At 50.7% G+C, this 17,156-nt stretch overlaps 1 protein-coding gene across 3 annotated transcripts in view; it reads left to right on the plus strand.

The window, feature by feature from the left end:
- Positions 1-17,156, plus strand: part of DAGLB (diacylglycerol lipase beta) — a 41,328-nt gene that overhangs the window by 16,347 nt on the left and 7,825 nt on the right. For 2 of the 3 annotated variants that reach the window (XM_017864760.1, XM_017864761.1), the window contains exons 6-11: positions 1,831-1,958; positions 7,114-7,240; positions 8,399-8,482; positions 11,717-11,794; positions 15,723-15,803; positions 15,888-16,015. In XM_017864760.1, the coding sequence (XP_017720249.1) occupies positions 1,831-1,958; positions 7,114-7,240; positions 8,399-8,482; positions 11,717-11,794; positions 15,723-15,803; positions 15,888-16,015 (626 nt within the window). The remainder of the gene's footprint in view (positions 1-1,830; positions 1,959-7,113; positions 7,241-8,398; positions 8,483-11,716; positions 11,795-15,722; positions 15,804-15,887; positions 16,016-17,156) is intronic. The other variant, XM_017864762.1, reaches the window with a different exon arrangement.

The following is a 17,156-nucleotide window of genomic DNA, read 5'->3' on the forward strand; positions in this document are numbered from 1 at the left end:
CCCGGCCTCCCCTTTCCTTTTTTCTTTTTCTTTTCTTTCTTTTCTTTTTTTTTTGAGATGGAGTTTTGCTCTTGTTGCTCAGGCTGGAGTGCAGTGGCACAGTTGGCTCACTGCAGCCTCCACCTCCTAGGTTCAAGTGATTCTCCTGCCTCAGCCTCCCGAGTAGCTGGGATTACAGGGATGTGCCACCACACCTGGCTAATGTTTTGCGTTTTTAGTAGAGACGGGGTTTTGCCGTGTTGACCAGGCTGATCTCAAACTCATGACCTTAGGGAATCTGCCTGTCTCGGCTTCCCAAAGTGCTGGGATTACAGGCATGAGCCACCACACCGGGCCTATTTTAAAATATTTTTTAAAATCATTTTTGTAACTTTTCTTTTAGGTTCAGGGGTACCTAAACAGGGTTGTTATACAGGTAAACTCATGTCACGAAAGTTTGTTGTAGAGATTATATTTTCACCTAGGTACTAAGCTAGGACTCTACAGCAGTTTCATTAGCAGTTGGGTTGGAATCTGATTGGCGGCTTCCACTGGTTGTATGGTATCATCTGTCAGGTGAGGCATCTTCATATCACCTGGAGTTCAGGTAGTGGGAACCCATTCCTGGCCACTTTATCATCCATCGTATCTTTTTGTTTTATTTTATTTTTTGAGATGGAGTCTCACTCTGTCGCCCAGGCTGGAGTGCAGTGGCGCAATTTCATCTCACTGCAACCTCCACCTCCTGACTTGAGGCAATTCTCCTGCCTTAGCCTCCATAGTAGCTGGGACTACAGGTGTGCACCACCACCTGTATTGTGGTGTTTGTATTGTTAGTAGAGACGGGGTTTCACCGTGTTGGCCAGGCTGGTCTCAAACTCTTGGCCTCAAGTGATTTGCCAGCCTCAGCCCCCCAAAGTGCTGGGATTACAGGCGTGAGCCACTGCACCCGGCCACATCCATCATATCTTTGAAAGTTTGTGTTTGAGGAAATTTGCTGTTCAATTCTATGTATGAGAACAATTCCTCCTGGGATGGGGACTGCAATTCTCCCTGGGCGTGTTTGCTTTCTTCTCTGGGGCTGGGGGCAGAAACAGTTCAGCTTTGCTTGGTCATAGTTTTCCTGCTACAGGTTGTTATGTTTTTGAGAGAGAAAATTGCGCATAGACGGTATACATTTTCACTGCTCCAGGTTAAGCCACTCAGTTCTTGGCAGCTCGTGTGTGGCAGAGGCATGGAAATGTACTAGTGTCAGGCATCTAGATAGGAAGCCCTGGCTCATTTCAGCAAAGACACCAGGAAAGTCATTGGAGTGTTTTTTACTGTTAACTTCCCCCGTGCTTGCTGTGTTCCTATAAAATGAGGAGTCAGGCCAGGTGTGGTGGCTCACGCCTGTCATCCCAGCACTTTGGGAGGCCGAGGCGGGTTGATCACCTGAGGTCAGGAGTTCGAGACCAGCCTGACCAACACGGTGAAACCCCGTCTCTACTAAAAATACAAAAATTAGCCGGGCGTGGTGGTGGGCGCCTGTAATCCCAACGACTTGGGAGGCTGAGGCAGGGGGATTGCTTGAACCTGGGAGGCGGAGGTTGCAGTGAGCTAAGATTGTGCCACTGCGCTCCAGCCTGGGCGACAGAGCGAGACTCTGTCTCAAAAAACAAACAAAAAATATGAGGAGTCCATGTCAGTCTGTATTGAAGGAGCAGTTTTGCCTGTGGGCATCTGAGGGTTCTGTTCAGTGAAGGAGCAGAAAGAGTCGGGAGTTAGAGTTCAGGTTTCAGGTCTCAGTGTGTCGATCCACTGTGTCGGGAGTTCCCTTAATAAACAGTAGTTTTTGTCCTTCTCTTGCAGGAAGCTGATCTGGATGCAGAATTAGAAAACTGCCATCATTACATGCAGTTTGCAGCAGCGGCCTACGGGTGGCCTCTCTACATCTACAGAAACCCCCTCACGGGGCTGTGCAGGATTGGTGGTGACTGGTGGGTTGGCACAGTCTCAGCCTCCATAGCCATATTTCCCTGAAACAAAAAGGCTTTCTATTTTGAGATATTTCAAAAACTTGCAAGAACAGTGCGAAGAACTCCCATGGATCCTTTACCTAGAGTCACCAGCTGTGACTCATCTGGTCACGTGCTGTATCACTCTCTCTCTCTCTCTCTCTCTATATATATATCCATCACATGTTGTCCATGACAAACATCCTATATGTATCTCTATATATATGTATACAGACACACACACTTGTTTTTTTTTCCCTGAACCATTTTATTTTTCCCTTTTTGAGACAGAGTTTCACTCTTGCTGCCCAGGCTGGAGTGCAGTGGTGCAACCTCAGCTCACCGCAACCTCTGCCTGCCAGGCTCAAGTGGTACTCCTGGCTCAGCCTCCTGAGTATTTGGGATTACAGGTGCCTGCTACCAGGCCCGGCTAATTTTCTATTTTTAGTAGAGATGGGGTTTCACCATGTTGGTCAGGCTGGTCTGGAACTTCTGACCTCGTGATTGGCCTGCCTCAGCCTCCCAAAGTGCTGGGATTACAGGCGTCGGCCACCAGGGCCGGCCTCAGGTAATTTTTGTATGTTTAGTAGAGATGAGGTTTCCCCATGTTGACCAGGCTGGTCTCGAACTCCTGACCTCGAGTGATCTGCCTGCCTCAGCCTCCCATAGTTCTGGGATGACAAGGTGTGAGCCACTGTGCCCAAACTCAGTAATACCCTTTTTAGCAATTCTTTTTCCATTCCAGGATGATGCATTGCATCTAGTTTCCATGTCTCTGGTCTCCTTCAAGTTGTAAGTTTCTCAGCCATTCTTTCGTTTCGTGATATTGACATTTTGAAGAGGACTGTGCGGATATTTTGTAGAAGGGCCCTCGATTTGCATTTGTGTGATGGTTTCCCTGTGATTAGATTTACATTTTGCATTTTTGGCGGGAATGGTCCATGACAAACATCCTTCCTAGTGTATCATATCGGGGGATACACGATGCTGGTTTGTCCCGTTTCTGGTGATATTAACGATTGCTTGGCTGAGGTGGTGACTGCCAGCCTTGAAATCATTTAAATATCTTGTCCGGGGCCAGGCATGGTGGCTTAAACCTGTAATCCCAGCTTTTTGGGAGTTTGAGGCAGGTGGATCACTTGAGCTCAGGAGTTTGAGACCAGCCTGGGCAACCTGGCAAAACTCCATCTCACTAAAAATATAAAAATTAGCTGGGTGTAACGGTGTGTACCTGTAGTCCCAGGTACTTGGGAGGCTGAGGCAGGAGAAACACCTGAGCCCAGGAGGCTGAGGTTGCAGTGAACCGGGATTGCGCCACTGCACTCCAGCCTAGGTGTCAGAGGGAGACCCTGTCTTAAAAAATAAATAGGCTGGGCGCGGTGGCTCACACCTCTAATCCCAACACTTTGGGAGGCCGAGGCGGGTGGATTGAGACCATCCTGGCTAACGTGGTGAAACCCCGTCTCTACTAAAAATACAAAAAATTAGCTGGGCATCGTGGTGGGTGCCCATAGTCCCAGCTACTTGGGAGGCTGAGGCAGGAGAGTGGCATGAACCCGGGAGGTGGAGCTTGCAGTGAGCCGAGATCACACCACTGCACTCCAGCCTGGGAGACAGTGAGACTCCGTCTCAGAAAAAATAATAGATAAATAAAATAAATAAATGTATATGTCTATATCTCACCATGTGCAGTGGCTCATGCCTATAATCCCAGCACTTTGGGAGGCCAAGGTGGGCGGATCACCTGAGGTCAAGAGTTCAAAACCATCCTGACCAACATGATGACTCCCCTTCTCTACTAAAAATATAGAAATTAGCTGGGTGTGGTGGCGCACACCTGTAATCACAGCTACTTGGGAGGCTGAGGCGGGAGAATCGCTTGAACCAGGGAGTTGGAGGTTGCAGTGAGTGGCGATCACAGCCGTTGCACTCCAGCCTGAGCGACAGAGCAAGACTGTCTCAAAAAAACAAAAACAAAAACCAAAACAAAATAAAAAACAAGTAAATAAATGTCCTGTCCCTCTCTGAATTCTCATCTGGCAGTACAGCATCCATTGATTCTTGTCTGAATCACTTATTACCAGGATGGTGGCAAAATTGTGATCTTTCTTTCCCTTTCCTTTCCTTTCCTTTTTCCTTTCCTTTTTCCTTTCCTTTCCTTTTTTGAGATGGAGTCTTGTGATCCTGGCTCACTGCAATCTCCGTCTCCCAGGTTCAAGTGATTCTCCTGCATCAACCTCCCGAGTGGCTGGGATTACAGGCTCGCGCCACCATACTCAGTTAAGTTTTTGTATTTTTAATAGAGATGGGTTTTCGCTATGTTGGCCAGGCTGGTCGAACTCCTGACCTCAGGTGATCCACCCGCCTCGGCCTCCCAAAGTGGTTGGATTACAGGCGTGAGCCACTGCACCTGGCCAAAATTGTGATTTTTCTAAATTCATCATTTCTTCTACATTAATTGTCATTCTCCTATAAAAAAGAGCTTTTTATCCCTATAAAAAACAAGTAAATAAATGTCCTGTCCCTCTCTGAATTCTCATCTGGCAGTACAGCATCCATTGATTCTTGTCTGAATCACTTATTACCAGGATGGTGGCAAAATTGTGATCTTTCTTTCCCTTTCCTTTCCTTTCCTTTTCCTTTCCTTTTCCTTTCCTTTCCTTTTTTGAGATGGAGTCTTGTGATCCTGGCTCACTGCAATCTCCGTCTCCCAGGTTCAAGTGATTCTCCTGCATCAACCTCCCGAGTGGCTGGGATTACAGGCTCGCGCCACCATACTCAGTTAAGTTTTGTATTTTAATAGAGATGGGTTTTCGCTATGTTGGCCAGGCTGGTCGAACTCCTGACCTCAGGTGATCCACCCGCCTCGGCCTCCCAAAGTGGTTGGATTACAGGCGTGAGCCACTGCACCTGGCCAAAATTGTGATTTTTCTAAATTCATCATTTCTTCTACATTAATTGTCATTCTCCTATAAAAAAGAGCTTTTTATCCCTACATCTTATTGTCAATATGGATTTATAGATTCTTAAATTCAGTGGCTTGTAATTATTACTGTTCATTTATAGTAAGTACAGTGTTTATTTGATGCTCAAAATGTCCCAGATTTTGTCCTGCAGACTGGCTCCTATGTTCTTTTCATATGACCCTGTCTTGTTTTGAGCACTTCCCTTCTTGGGACCATTGCCCAGGCTAGAGTATAGTGGTATCATCATGGCTTACTGTAGCACCGTACCCTCAACCTCCTGGGCTCAAGTTATCCTCCTGCCTCTGTCTCCCAAAGTCCTGGGATTACAGGTGTAAGCCACCACACCTGGCCTATGTATTTATTTTAAAGATTATAAGATGATACTAATACCTTTTTATTGTTTGTCTTTTAAGAGACAAGATTCTCTCACCTCAGCCTTCCAAGTAGCTGGGACTGCAGGCATGCGCTGCCAGACCCGGATAATTTTTTTAAATGTTTTAAATTAATAAATTTCTTTTAGAGACAGTTTTGCTTTGTTGCCCAGGCTGGTCTCCAACACTTGAGCGATCCTTCCGCCTCAGCCTCCCAAAGTGCTGGCATCACGGGCATCAGTCACCTGGCCCTAATATCTTTTAATTCTAATCCAAAGTCCCAGAGTTTCTCTTTGCTTCTCCACATCATTTCTGCAAAGAGAAGCCTGACCCGCAGCAAATCAGCGTGAGTTACCCACGCTCAGTCCCCCATTACTAACAAAATAGTTTGAGAATTCCTATACCCAGTTCCATTACAAAAAGGGCATCTGCTAAGTAGAGTTTGCAATTTGTTTGTAGTTCTTTTAATTTAATTTAATTTAATTTTTTGAGATGGAGTCTCGCTCTGTTGCCCAGGCTGGAGTGCAGTGGCGCAATCTCAGCTCACCGCAACCTCCGCCTCCTGGGTGCAAGCGAGTCTCCTGCCTCAGCATCCGAGTAGCTGGGATTATAGGCACCCGCCACCACCCCAGCTCAGTTTTGTATTTTTAGTAGAGATAGGGTTTCACCATGTTGGCCAGACTGGTCTCGAACTCCTGACTTCAGGTGATCCACTTGCCTCGACCTCCCAAAGTTCCAGGATTACAGGTGTGAGCCACTGCACCCAGCCTCTTTTTGTTTTTAAACATGGAGTACGGTACTCAAAAGTTACTTCTATGATTTCTTATTTGTTTTCTCCAGAGTTGACTGTGTTGTTCATTTGGACAGGTTTGGTTTACCTACTTCTGTTGGCATTCAGTTTTAGGGACCTGCCCATCCTTGTTGATTAATTTTTTGAATATGGAAATCATTAACATGATGCCAGAAGTCAGAACTCTACTCAAGACGTCTGTACACAGAGAAGTATTATCCTTTTTTTTTTTTTTTTTTTTGAGACATAATCTTGCTCTGTTGCCCAGGCTGCAGTGCAGTAGCGTGATCTCAGCTCACTGCACGCTCCACCTTCCAGGTTCGTACCATTCTCCTGCCTCAGCCTCCCAAGTAGCTGGGACTACAGGTGCCCACCACCACACCCAGCTAATTTTTTTTTTTTTGTATTTTTAGTAGAGACGGGGTTTCACCGTGTTAGCCAGGATGGTCTGGATCTCCTGACCTTGTGATCTGCCCACCTTGGCCTCCCAAATGCTGGGATTACAGGCTTGAGCCACCACGCCCAACCGAGAAGTATTATCTTTAATAAGCCATTCGAGGCCCAGTGCAGTGGCTCACGCTTGTAACCCCAGCACTTTGGGAGGCCAAGATGGGCAGATCACCTGAGGTCAGGAGTTTAAAACCAGCCTGGCCAACATGGCAAAACACTGCTCTACTAAAAATACAAAATCTAGCCGGGCGTGGTGGCGCGTGCCTGTAATCCCAGCTACTCAGGAGGCTGAGGCAGGAGAATCGCTTGAACCCGGGAGGCAGGGGTTGCAGTGACCCGAGATTGTACCACTATACTCCAGCCTGGGTGACAGAGTGAGGCTCCATCTCAATCAATCAATCAAATAAGTTTTAAAAAGCTATTCCATGTCAGCCAGGCTAAGTCCGGAGAATTGTCCGCTCTGGTCCTCGCGTCTCTGGGAAAATGTGGCAGTTAGGACGGACATTCCTTGCTGAGTGGCTCTGCTCGGCACAGTAATGTCTTTGGCCTCATTTTTTTAGTTGCAGAAGCAGAACCACAGACTATGACTTGGTCGGAGGCGATCAGCTCAACTGTCACTTCGGCTCCATCCTGCACACGACAGGGCTGCAGTACAGGGACTTCATCCACGTCAGCTTCCACGACAAGGTATGGACACTGTAGGCGGCAGCTCTTCACTTCTTTTGGGTCCTGGAGCCCTTAGAGATTCTGATGGAAGTTTTGAATTATTATTCCCGTAATTCATAGATACACAAACACACTCCTAAGTCCTGTGTACCATTTCAGAGGGGCCAGCCACAGACCCTGGGGAAGCCACACAGATGCCCTGGTGCAGGTTCAGAACCCAGGTTTCACGTAAGATAGAGACGTCTTCATCAGAGATAGCGCGCTGCATTTCTTATCTCACCCTTCTATCGAGGGGCAGTGAAGTCCCTCAGTATTAATTCTGCCTGGCTTCCGGGGTTTGTGTCGCTGTCCTGGGTCATGAGTTCCATCAGTAGTGTAGTGCAGCAGGTCTGGCACTCGGGGGGGGTCACTGTCACCTGGGGAGAAGCTGCAAAAGCCAGCCGTGGGCTGGGCACAGCGGCTCACACCTGTAATCCCAGCACTTCGAGAGGCCAAGGTAGACGGATCACAAGGTCAGGAGTTCAAGACCAGCCTGGCCAATATGGTGAAGCCCCATCTCTACTAAAAATACAAAAATTAGCTGGGCGTGGTGGCGGGCGCCTGTAGTCCCTGCTGGTCGAGAGGCTGAGGCAGGAGAATCACTTGAATCCAGGAGGCGGAGGTTGCAGTGAGCCAAGATTGCACATTTGCACTCCAGCCTGGGCGACAGAGCGAGACTGTGTCTCAAGAGAAAAAGCCAGCTGTGTGTGGCTGCAGTGCTGTGTGCCCAGTGTGGCTCGGGATCTCTCCAGGTGGTTCTCACCCGCACAGCCATGGGGGCCTGCTGGTGCCGACGGACGGCTCTCACACTTCGCTGCCCAAGAGACCCTCTTGAGGAGCTTTTAATACTACTGAAGTCCAGGCTGCACCCTGGGTCAGTTAAATCCCAGTCTCTGGGGAGGTCAGAGAGAGGCTAAGAAAACAAAGATCCTTTTTCCTGTTGAGCAGCGTGGTTTATGAAGGCCAGTCCTTGCCAGAGCGGGTCCCACTGGGTAGTGGGCATGAGTGGAGAGAGGCGGCGTCCCCTCCTCTCTGTGCCGCAGGATTGGGCTGTCACCGCAGACACTACAGGGCTCTGACTTCGCATGCTGGTGCACTTGCTCACTGTTGAGGCTCCATGCTTGTTTCTTGCTCCTGCAGGTTTATGAGCTGCCGTTTATAGTGGCTCTGGATCACAGGAAAGAGTCTGTTGTCGTCGCTGTGAGGGGGACCATGTCTCTGCAGGTAACGTTGGAACTTGACTTTCCAGCCCTGGGAGTGGGGTGCAGGGGCGGGAGCACACAGATGCTCGGCTGGGGAAAACCGTCAGTAACCGCATGAGATGCGGGAAAAGGCTGAGGACAGAAAATGAGGATGTGAGCCCAGGGTTGGGAAATACTGTCTTTGCAAAAAGGGATGAAGCTGTTTCGTTTTCACTGAGAATTGTCAGCAGCAGAGCGGCTGGCAGGTTGGCCCCCCCCATGGGAGCTCCAAGAGAGCACCTGCTTGGCCCCCTCTTGCCTATCTTCCCTGTGCCCAGCCAGGCCCCACACCCGGGAGCCCTCCGGTGGAATTCCTGCACCAGAGCCAGATGGCGGCAGTGAGTCAGTCTTGCTCCCGAGAGTGAGAGTCACGCCTCTGGCCACCAGCCCCGCTGCAAGCTCCGGGTTTGGGTCCTCATACCCCTCATGGCCTGCCATTCTCCAGGTGCAGCCAGGACTGCCTACATCCATCCCCAGCCCATGGCCCCTCTTCTGTCTTCCTCAGCCCATCCTCCTGTGCCCCTTGGAGATGCCAGGCGACGCTTTCCTTGTCGAAGCTTTCTTCTCTCAATTCCGGTTTCCTCCTGGCCACTCCTCAGTCTCACTTCCCGTTCTCTGCTGACCCAGAAAATGTGTTGAGAATCCAGAGCCTGTGCGCTCGGCCCTCTTCTGCTCCCAACTGGCTCTGCGGCAGCCTCCCAGGTCCGGGGCCAGGACCCCAAACCTGCATCTTCAGGAGCCATCTGGCTCTCCCAGGAGGCACCAGAGAAGCCACACTCCTCACAGGGCTGCTCCTCCCAGAGGGTGCTCTGTTCATGTCAGCTCTGCCAGCGTCCCCCCGTTGCCCATTTAAGAAGCAGTGGCACCTGTAATCCCAGCACTTTGAGAGGCTGAGGTGGGTGGATCAGGAGGTCAAGAGATTGAGACCATCCTGGCCAACATGGTGAAACCCCGTCCCTACTAAAAATACAAAAAATTAGCCGGGCGTGGTGGCAGGCGCCTGTAGTCCCAGCTACTCAGGAGGCTGAGGCAGGAGAATCACTTGAACCCGGGAGGCGGAGCTTGCAGTGAGACAAGATCGCACCACTGCCCTCCAGCCTGGAGACAGAGCAAGACTCAGTCTCAAAAAAAAAAAAAAATTAGCTGGGTACGGTGCCTGTAATCCCAGCTGTTTGGGAGGCTGAGGCAGGAGAATCCCTTGAACCCAGGAGGTGGAGGTCGCAGTGAGCTGAGATCGCGCCACTGCACTCCAGCCTGGTGAACAGAGCAAGACTAAAGAAGCACTGGCATCGTCTGTGGCTTCTGTGCGCCCTGTCTGCTGTGTGTGAAGTTCCTGCCCCACCTGTGTGGCCCTCTCTCCATTTCCACCGCCGTGGCCCCACTTCTGGCCCCAGTCCTCTAGCTTCCCATCTCCGTCCCTGTCTAGTCTCTCTTCTCCACAGTCTGATTGTTTGTTTCTGAGACAGGGTCTTGCTCTGTTGCCCAGGGTGGAGTACGATGGTACAATCAGCTCACTGCAGCCTCCACCTCTTGGGCTCAAGTGATCCTCCTACCTCAGCCTCTCAAGTAGCTGGGACTACAGGCATGTGCCACTACACCCGGCTATTTTTTCTATTTTCGTAGAGACAGGATCTCACTATGTTGCCCAGGCTGGTCTCGACCTCCTGGGCTGTAGCCATCCACTCACCTCAGCATCTGTCCATTGTCCTGTCCACCGAGTACTCACTCGAGAACACGGGTCGGATCTTACCGTCCTACTCAGAAACCTCCAGTGGCTTCCCATTGCCTTTATTGATGTGTCTTTAAATTTTCTTTTTTTAATTCCAACTTGTACTTTAGATTCAGAGAGTACATGTGCAGGTTTGTAGCTGGGTATACCAGGTGATGCTGAGGTTTGGGGTGCCGTTGATCCTGTCTCCCAGGTACTGAGCACAGTACCCAGTGCTTAGGTTTTCAGCCCTTCCCCCGCCCTCCTCTAGTGGCCCCGGCGTCTATTTTCCCCTCTTTGTGTCCATGAAAACCCAGTGTTGAGCTTCCATTGTCACATCAGACCATGTGGTGTTTGCATTTCTGTGTCTGTGTTAATTCGCCGAGGATGATGGCCCGCAGCTGCCTCGGTGGCTGCAGAGGACGTGATTTCGTGCTTTTCTGTTACTGGGCCCACTGCCTTTAACATCAAGTTTCTGTTTCCTTTTTTTTTTTTTTTTTTTTTTTCCAGACAGAGTTTCACTCTGTCACCCAGGCTGGAATGCAGTGGTGTGATTTCAGCTCACCGCAACCTCCGCCTCCCGGGTTCAGGTGATTCTCCTGCCTCAGCCTCCTGCGTAGCTGGGATTACAGGCACCTGCCACCACGGCCGGCTCATTTTGTATTTTTAGTAGAGATAGGGTTTCTCCACATTGGTCAGGCTGGTCTTGAACTCCCGACCTCAGATGATCCGCCCGCCTCAGCCTTCCAAAGTGCTGGGATTACAGGCGTGAGCCCCTGGGCCTGGCAAGTTTGTGTTTCTTATCACAGCTCTGGGTGCTTTACCCAGCAGCCTTCCCCCTGCCTGCTCCGCAGCCTGGACACCAGTGCTGGGGCCTCCAGCCCAGCCGCACAGCACTCACCTGTGGACCTTTTCAAATAGGGCTGGTGTGGAGCCGTGTCCAGGGGCCCAGCCAGTGGTCCCGCTGCCCCTGTGGGGAGGACGCGCCTGTCCTCTCTGCTTTCACAACAGCCTCTTCCTTCAGGTCTGGCTCTGGCATCACCTCCTCCAGGGAGCCGCCCCGCCCCTAGGCTGTGCCCTGTCCTCTGATTCGGCACCGCCTGGCCCTCACTGCAGCACTAGTCTGGGCCTCCCCCTCTCCATGGTTTCAGCTGTTATGGGGCTCCTGAGGACAGGAACCAGGCTTTGTTCAAAACCCTGGTACAGGCTCTGTGCCGCGGAGTCCTTAGAATATATGTGTGTGATGGGGAAGGCGCAGGGTGTGTCTTAGGCACGCTCCATGATCCCCTCCACTCTTCACGCCTGGCCCAGAGCTGGTCGCGCTGTCGGGGCCCTCAGGAGCCACAGCTGGGTTTCCCTCCTGAGTTCAGGGTTCAGTCCCGGACTGAACCAGGAGATGGTACCATCCCCGCCATCCTCCACAGAAGTGTCAGGAGCAGGAACCACCTGTCATTCTCCCACCCTGCCCATCACAGGCTGATGGCCGCTTCTGCAACGCCCTTTTTACAGGACGTCCTTACGGACCTGTCAGCGGAGAGCGAGGTGCTGGACGTGGAGTGTGAGGTGCAGGACCGCCTGGCACACAAGGTATGAGCGCAGGCTCGTGCGTCTTTCCCGTGAATGCTGACCGTGCTGCAGATGGGCACCTCGGCCAGGAACTGCAGACAGCGCTGCCCGTTCCTCCTGCGCTGATTCTCACAGCAGCCCTGGGAGGTTGTGGGATTTTGTTTGTTCTAAGAGAGAGAAGCCTGTTCAGAGAGAGCGAGTACCTTGCTTGAAGTCTCGTGGCTACTAGAATAAGTACCAGGTTGGGCGTTTGAGCCCAGCTCTGTGGCTTTTCCTTCTCTCTTTGTGTGTTTGCTGAGAGGCAGTCTCCCTGTGTTGCCCAGGCTGGTCTTGAACTCCTGGGCTCAAGTTATCCTCCTGCCTCAGCCTCCCAGAGTGTTGCGATTACGGGCGTGAGCCACCACACCCAGCCCCCTCTGAATTATTTCAAGTAGTACATTCTCATGGTGAAGAAAAGCTTCATCACGGCTCAGAGCAGCAGAGAGTGAGCACCAGGCCCTCAGGAGGCAGGCCCACCCTGCTGGCACTCTGCCGGGTCATTCACACGTTCTCTGTGCAGATGGCAGATGTCACGGTGCCAAGTTCACAGTTTCACTCTCACTGTGCTATGCATGAGGTTGCCTCAGCTCCTCCCAAATGAAAGAAAACGCCCCGCCCAGAGAAGAGGGGCGGAGTTTCTAGTTTTGGGCGTTTTCTGTAACTGTGGTGAGATGTTCCTGACACACATTGGTCAGTGTCACTGTTTGTTGGTGGTTAGTGCGCAGTTCGGGGTATTCAGCGCGTTCACAGTGCCGTGTGCCCATGTCCAGTCCCAGCACCCCCAGCACAAGCTCTGAACCCATCACCACTCACTTCCCCTTCCTGCCTTCCACGGCCTCTGGGAACCTCTGTTCTACTTTGTCTCTACAAGTCGTCTCTTCTGGGAACCTCACAGAAGTGGAATCGTACAGGATTTGTCCTTTTGTCACTGGCCTCTTTCTTTCCTTCTTTCTTTCCTTCTTTCTTTCCTTCCTTCCTTCTTTCTTTCTTTCTTTCTTTCTTTCTTTCTTTCTTTCTTTCTTTCTTTCTTTCTTTCTTTCTTTCTTTCTTTCTCTCTCTTTCTCTTTTCTTTCTTTCTTTCTTTTTTCTTTCTTTTTCTTTTTTCTCTCTCTCTTTTTCTTTTCTTTCTTTCTTTCTTTCTTTCTTTCTTTCTTTCTTTCTTTCTTTCTTTCTTTTCTTTCTTTTCTTTCTTTTCTTTCTTTCTTTCCTTTCTTTCTTTCTTTCTTTCTGATGGAGTCTTGCTCTGTTGGCCAGGCTGGAGTGCAGTGGTGCCATCTCAGCTCACTACCACCTCTGCCTCCCGGGTTCAAGTCATTCTCCTGCCTCAGCCTCCCCAGCAGCTGGGACTACAGGCGCCCGCCACCACACCCAGCTGATTTTTGTATTTTTAATAGAGACGAGGTTTCACCATATTGGCCAGGATGGTCTCGATCTCTTGACCTCATGATCTGCCCGTCTCAGCCTCCCAAATTGCTGAGATTACAGGCTTGAGCCACTGTGCCCGGACTGTTTTTGTTTTTGAGACAGGGTCTTGCTCTGTCACCCAGGCTAGAGTGCAATGGTGTAATCATAGCTCACTGCAGCCTCCATCTCCCAGGCTCAAGTGATCTTCCCACCTCAGCCTCCCAGGTAGCTGGGATTACAGGCGTGTGCCACCATGCCTGGCTAATTTTTTACCTTGTATTTTTTAGAGATGGGGGTCTCACTATGTTGCCCAGGCTGGTCTTGAACTCCTGGCTCAAGCAGTCCTCTTGCCTCAGCCTTCTAAAGTTCTGGGATTGCAGGCGTGAGCCACCACGCCCAGCCCTTTGCTGTCTTTTTTGTATGCCAGTTCACAAAAGACTCCAGTTTGACTGTTACTGGGTGTGTGTGAGGAAAGGAGGAACTGTAAGCGTTAGTACAGAGATGCCCCAGAAACCCATCAGGGGCCAGGGGGCTCGGCCTGGGTGGATCTGCTCAGGCAGAGGCTTTACACGACCACAAGCTGAGGACCCCCGGCCTGGCTGGCAGCTGAGGCCCCCGCGTGCTGTGTCCATATTTTAGTGACAGTTCATCCCTTGGGTCGGGAAGGCTGCTGCTCAGGGCCTGTCCCGTGCTCTTGGCTTCATTAGTGCCAGGTTGCGCTGAGTTTGGCTCCGACGCTGTCCACAGTAATCAGACTCCAAATCCATGCGGCCGAAAGGGCCTTGGCGTTTTGTTGTTGGATGTGTGCCGGGGAGGCTCGCCGGCAGCAGCTTACTCCACATCCTGCTGGGCTCTGCCTGCCCGGCGCCAGCCACACAGTAGGTGCCCAGTGTCGCCTGGAGTTGACTGCATCCCACCGTCGCAAGAGGGAGAAAGGACATCTGGGGATTTGTTAAGAAGTGCCGTCAGGGCCAGGTGCAGTGGCTCACACCTGTAATCCCAGCACTTTGGGAGGCCGAGACGGGCGGATCACGAGGTCAGGAGATCGAGACCATCCTGGCTAACATGGTGAAACCCTGTCTCTACTAAAATACAAAAAACTAGCCGGGCGCGGTGGCGGGCGCCTGTAGTCCCAGCTACTCGGGAGGCTGAGGCAGGAGAATGGCGTAAACCCGGGAAGTGGAGCTTGCAGTGAGCTGAGATCCGGCCACTGCACTCCAGTCTGGGCGACAGAGCGAGACTCCGCCTCAAAAAAAAAAAAAAAAAAAAAAAAAAAAAAAAAAAAAGAAGTGCCGTCAGGGCCAGGTGCAGTGGCTCACGCCTGTAATCCCACCACTTTGGGAGGCTGAGGCGGGCGGATCATGAGGTCAGGAGTTCGAGACTAGCCTGGCCAATATGGTGAAACCCTGTCTCTACTAAAAATACAAAAATTAGCTGGACGTGGTGGCATGCACCTGTAATCCCAATTACTCAGGAGGCTGAGGCAGGAGCATCGCTTGAACCTGAGAGCCAGAGGTTGCAATGAGTGGAGATCGCACCACTGCACTCCAGCCTGGGCGACAGAGCAAGACTCTATCATTCATTCATTCATAAATAAATAAAATTTTATTTATTTTTTTAAGTTAAAGCCAAACCTGACTACCCCAGAACTCACTCAGTTTTACCTTTGCAGGAACAGTGGATGCTTATCAGCTTCTTTGATTCAGAACTTTATGAATTTTGTTGTTTTAGAGAAATGGGGTCTTGCTACATTGCCCAGGCTGGTCTCAACCTCATGGGCTCAAGTTATCCTCTTGCCTCAGCCTCCCAAATAGCTAGGATTGCAGGTGTAAGCCCAGCTCTAGAACTTTATGTTTAAATGTCATTTAAAAAGTCTAAATCTGACCAGCCATAGGAACTTGGCTGAAGTGAATTGTGATATGTTCACACAGCACAAAACGGTGTAGCTACAGACAAAGCCACAGAAATGTATCTGTGGAAAGATGTTTCGTTGTTTTTGGGTTTTTTGGGGGTGGGACAGGGTCTCACTCTGCTGCCCAGGGGTGCAGTCGTGACTCACGGCAGCCTGAACTTTCTGTGCTCAAGCGATCCTCCCACCTCAGCCTCCCGAGGAGCTGGACTATAGGCGCTCGCCACCAAGCCTGGTTATTTTTTATTTATTTATTTATTTATTTTTTTGAGTAGAGACAGGATCGAGGCTGGTCTTGTATTTTTATTTTAGTAGAGACTGTGTTGCCCAAGCTGGTCTTGAACTTCTGGGCTCAAGTGATCCTCCTGCCTTGGCCTCCCAAAGTGCTGGGATTACAGGCATGAAGCACCGTGCTTCATGTCAGGCTCTGTGCAAGGGGCCAGGAGCACAGCCATGCACGATGGATGTGGCTGCTGAGCCTGTGATCTCAGATCCCGGGAGAGACTCACACGTCAGTGCACAGCGTCCTCCCATCTGGAGTCTCCTCTGGGCCTGCCTTGTCTGAGGATTAACTACCTTCTTTGTCTGTGTTTTTAGGGTATTTCTCAAGCTGCCAGATATGTTTACCGACGACTCATCAATGACGGGATTTTGAGCCAAGCCTTCAGCGTTGCTCCCGTGAGATATTAGTTAACTTTCTTTCCTTGTTCTCTCTGGAGCTGTTGTTTTTACCCTTCGCCTCATCTGCTGTCTGTCTTCTAGGAGTACCGGCTGGTCATCGTGGGCCACAGCCTCGGGGGTGGGGCGGCCGCCCTGCTGGCCACCATGCTCAGAGCCGCCTACCCGCAGGTCAGGTGCTATGCCTTCTCCCCGCCTCGGGGGCTGTGGAGGTGAGCCTTTGTTTCCTGCTCTAACAGCTTGCTACTTACATGTCATGTGGTCAAGACTCATCTTTTTTTTTTTTTTTTTTTCCTTTTTTTTCTTTTTTCCTGAGACGGAGTCTCGCTCTCAGTGGCATGATCCGCCTCCCAGGTTCAAGCCGTTCTTCTGCCTCAGCCTCCCGAGTAGCTGGGACTACCGGTGCACACCACCGTGCTGGCTAATTTTTGTATTTTTAGTAGAGATGGGGTTTCACCATGTTGGTCAGGCTGGTCTCTAACCCCTGACCTCGTGTTCCACCGCCTTGGCCTCCCAAAGTGCTGGGATTGCAGGTGTGAGCCACTGCGCCCGGCCAAGACTCATCTTTTATTCGTCACCTAATTAGAATTTTTCATCCACAAGAGAGATTTGTGGTTTTTGTTTTGTTTTGTTTTTTGAGACTGAGTCTTGCCGTCTCCCAGGCTGGAGTCAGTGGCACGAGCCTGGCTCACTGCAAGCTCCACCTCCCGAGTTCAAGCGAGTCTCCTGCCTCAGCCTTCTGAGTAGCTGGGATTACACTTGCTTGCCACGACACCCGGCTAATTTCTGTATTTTCAGTAGTGGCGGGGTTTCGCCATGTTGGCCAGGCTGGTCTCGAACCCCTGACCTCAAGTGATCCGCCTGCCTCGGCCTCCCAAAGTGCAGGGATTACAGGCGTAAGCCACTGCACCCAGCTGAGGTTTGTTTTGAAGCACTGTTTCACAGAAGAAGGTCTGCGTAGCCTTTCTTAGACCTGTCTGACCATACCTTTAATTTCCTAAATGATTTCATTCTGAGAGTCTTTTTTCAAACAGAGTTTATTTTTTAGAGCAGTTTTAGGTTGACAGCGAAACTGAGCAGAAGGTTGTAGGGACTTCTCCTACCCTCTCTCCCCATGAGCATGCACAGCCTCCCCCATTCTCACAGCCCTGGCAGAGGGTGGCTGCTGACATCCATGCGCCTGGTGGGTCATCCAGAGCCCAGTGTGCTGAGCAGTCCTTCTCAGGGGGCATATTCTGTGGGCGGTAACACATGCACAGTGGACATGTTTAAAGACATTTTTATGAGTTTGAAAAGTACTCTTTTTTATTTTATTTTATTTATTTTTTTGAGGCGGAGTCTTGCTCTGTCGCC

Source organism: Rhinopithecus bieti, unplaced genomic scaffold (genome assembly GCF_001698545.2).
Source record: "Rhinopithecus bieti isolate Rb0 unplaced genomic scaffold, ASM169854v2 scaffold_77662, whole genome shotgun sequence".
Taxonomy (NCBI): Eukaryota; Metazoa; Chordata; class Mammalia; order Primates; family Cercopithecidae; genus Rhinopithecus; species Rhinopithecus bieti.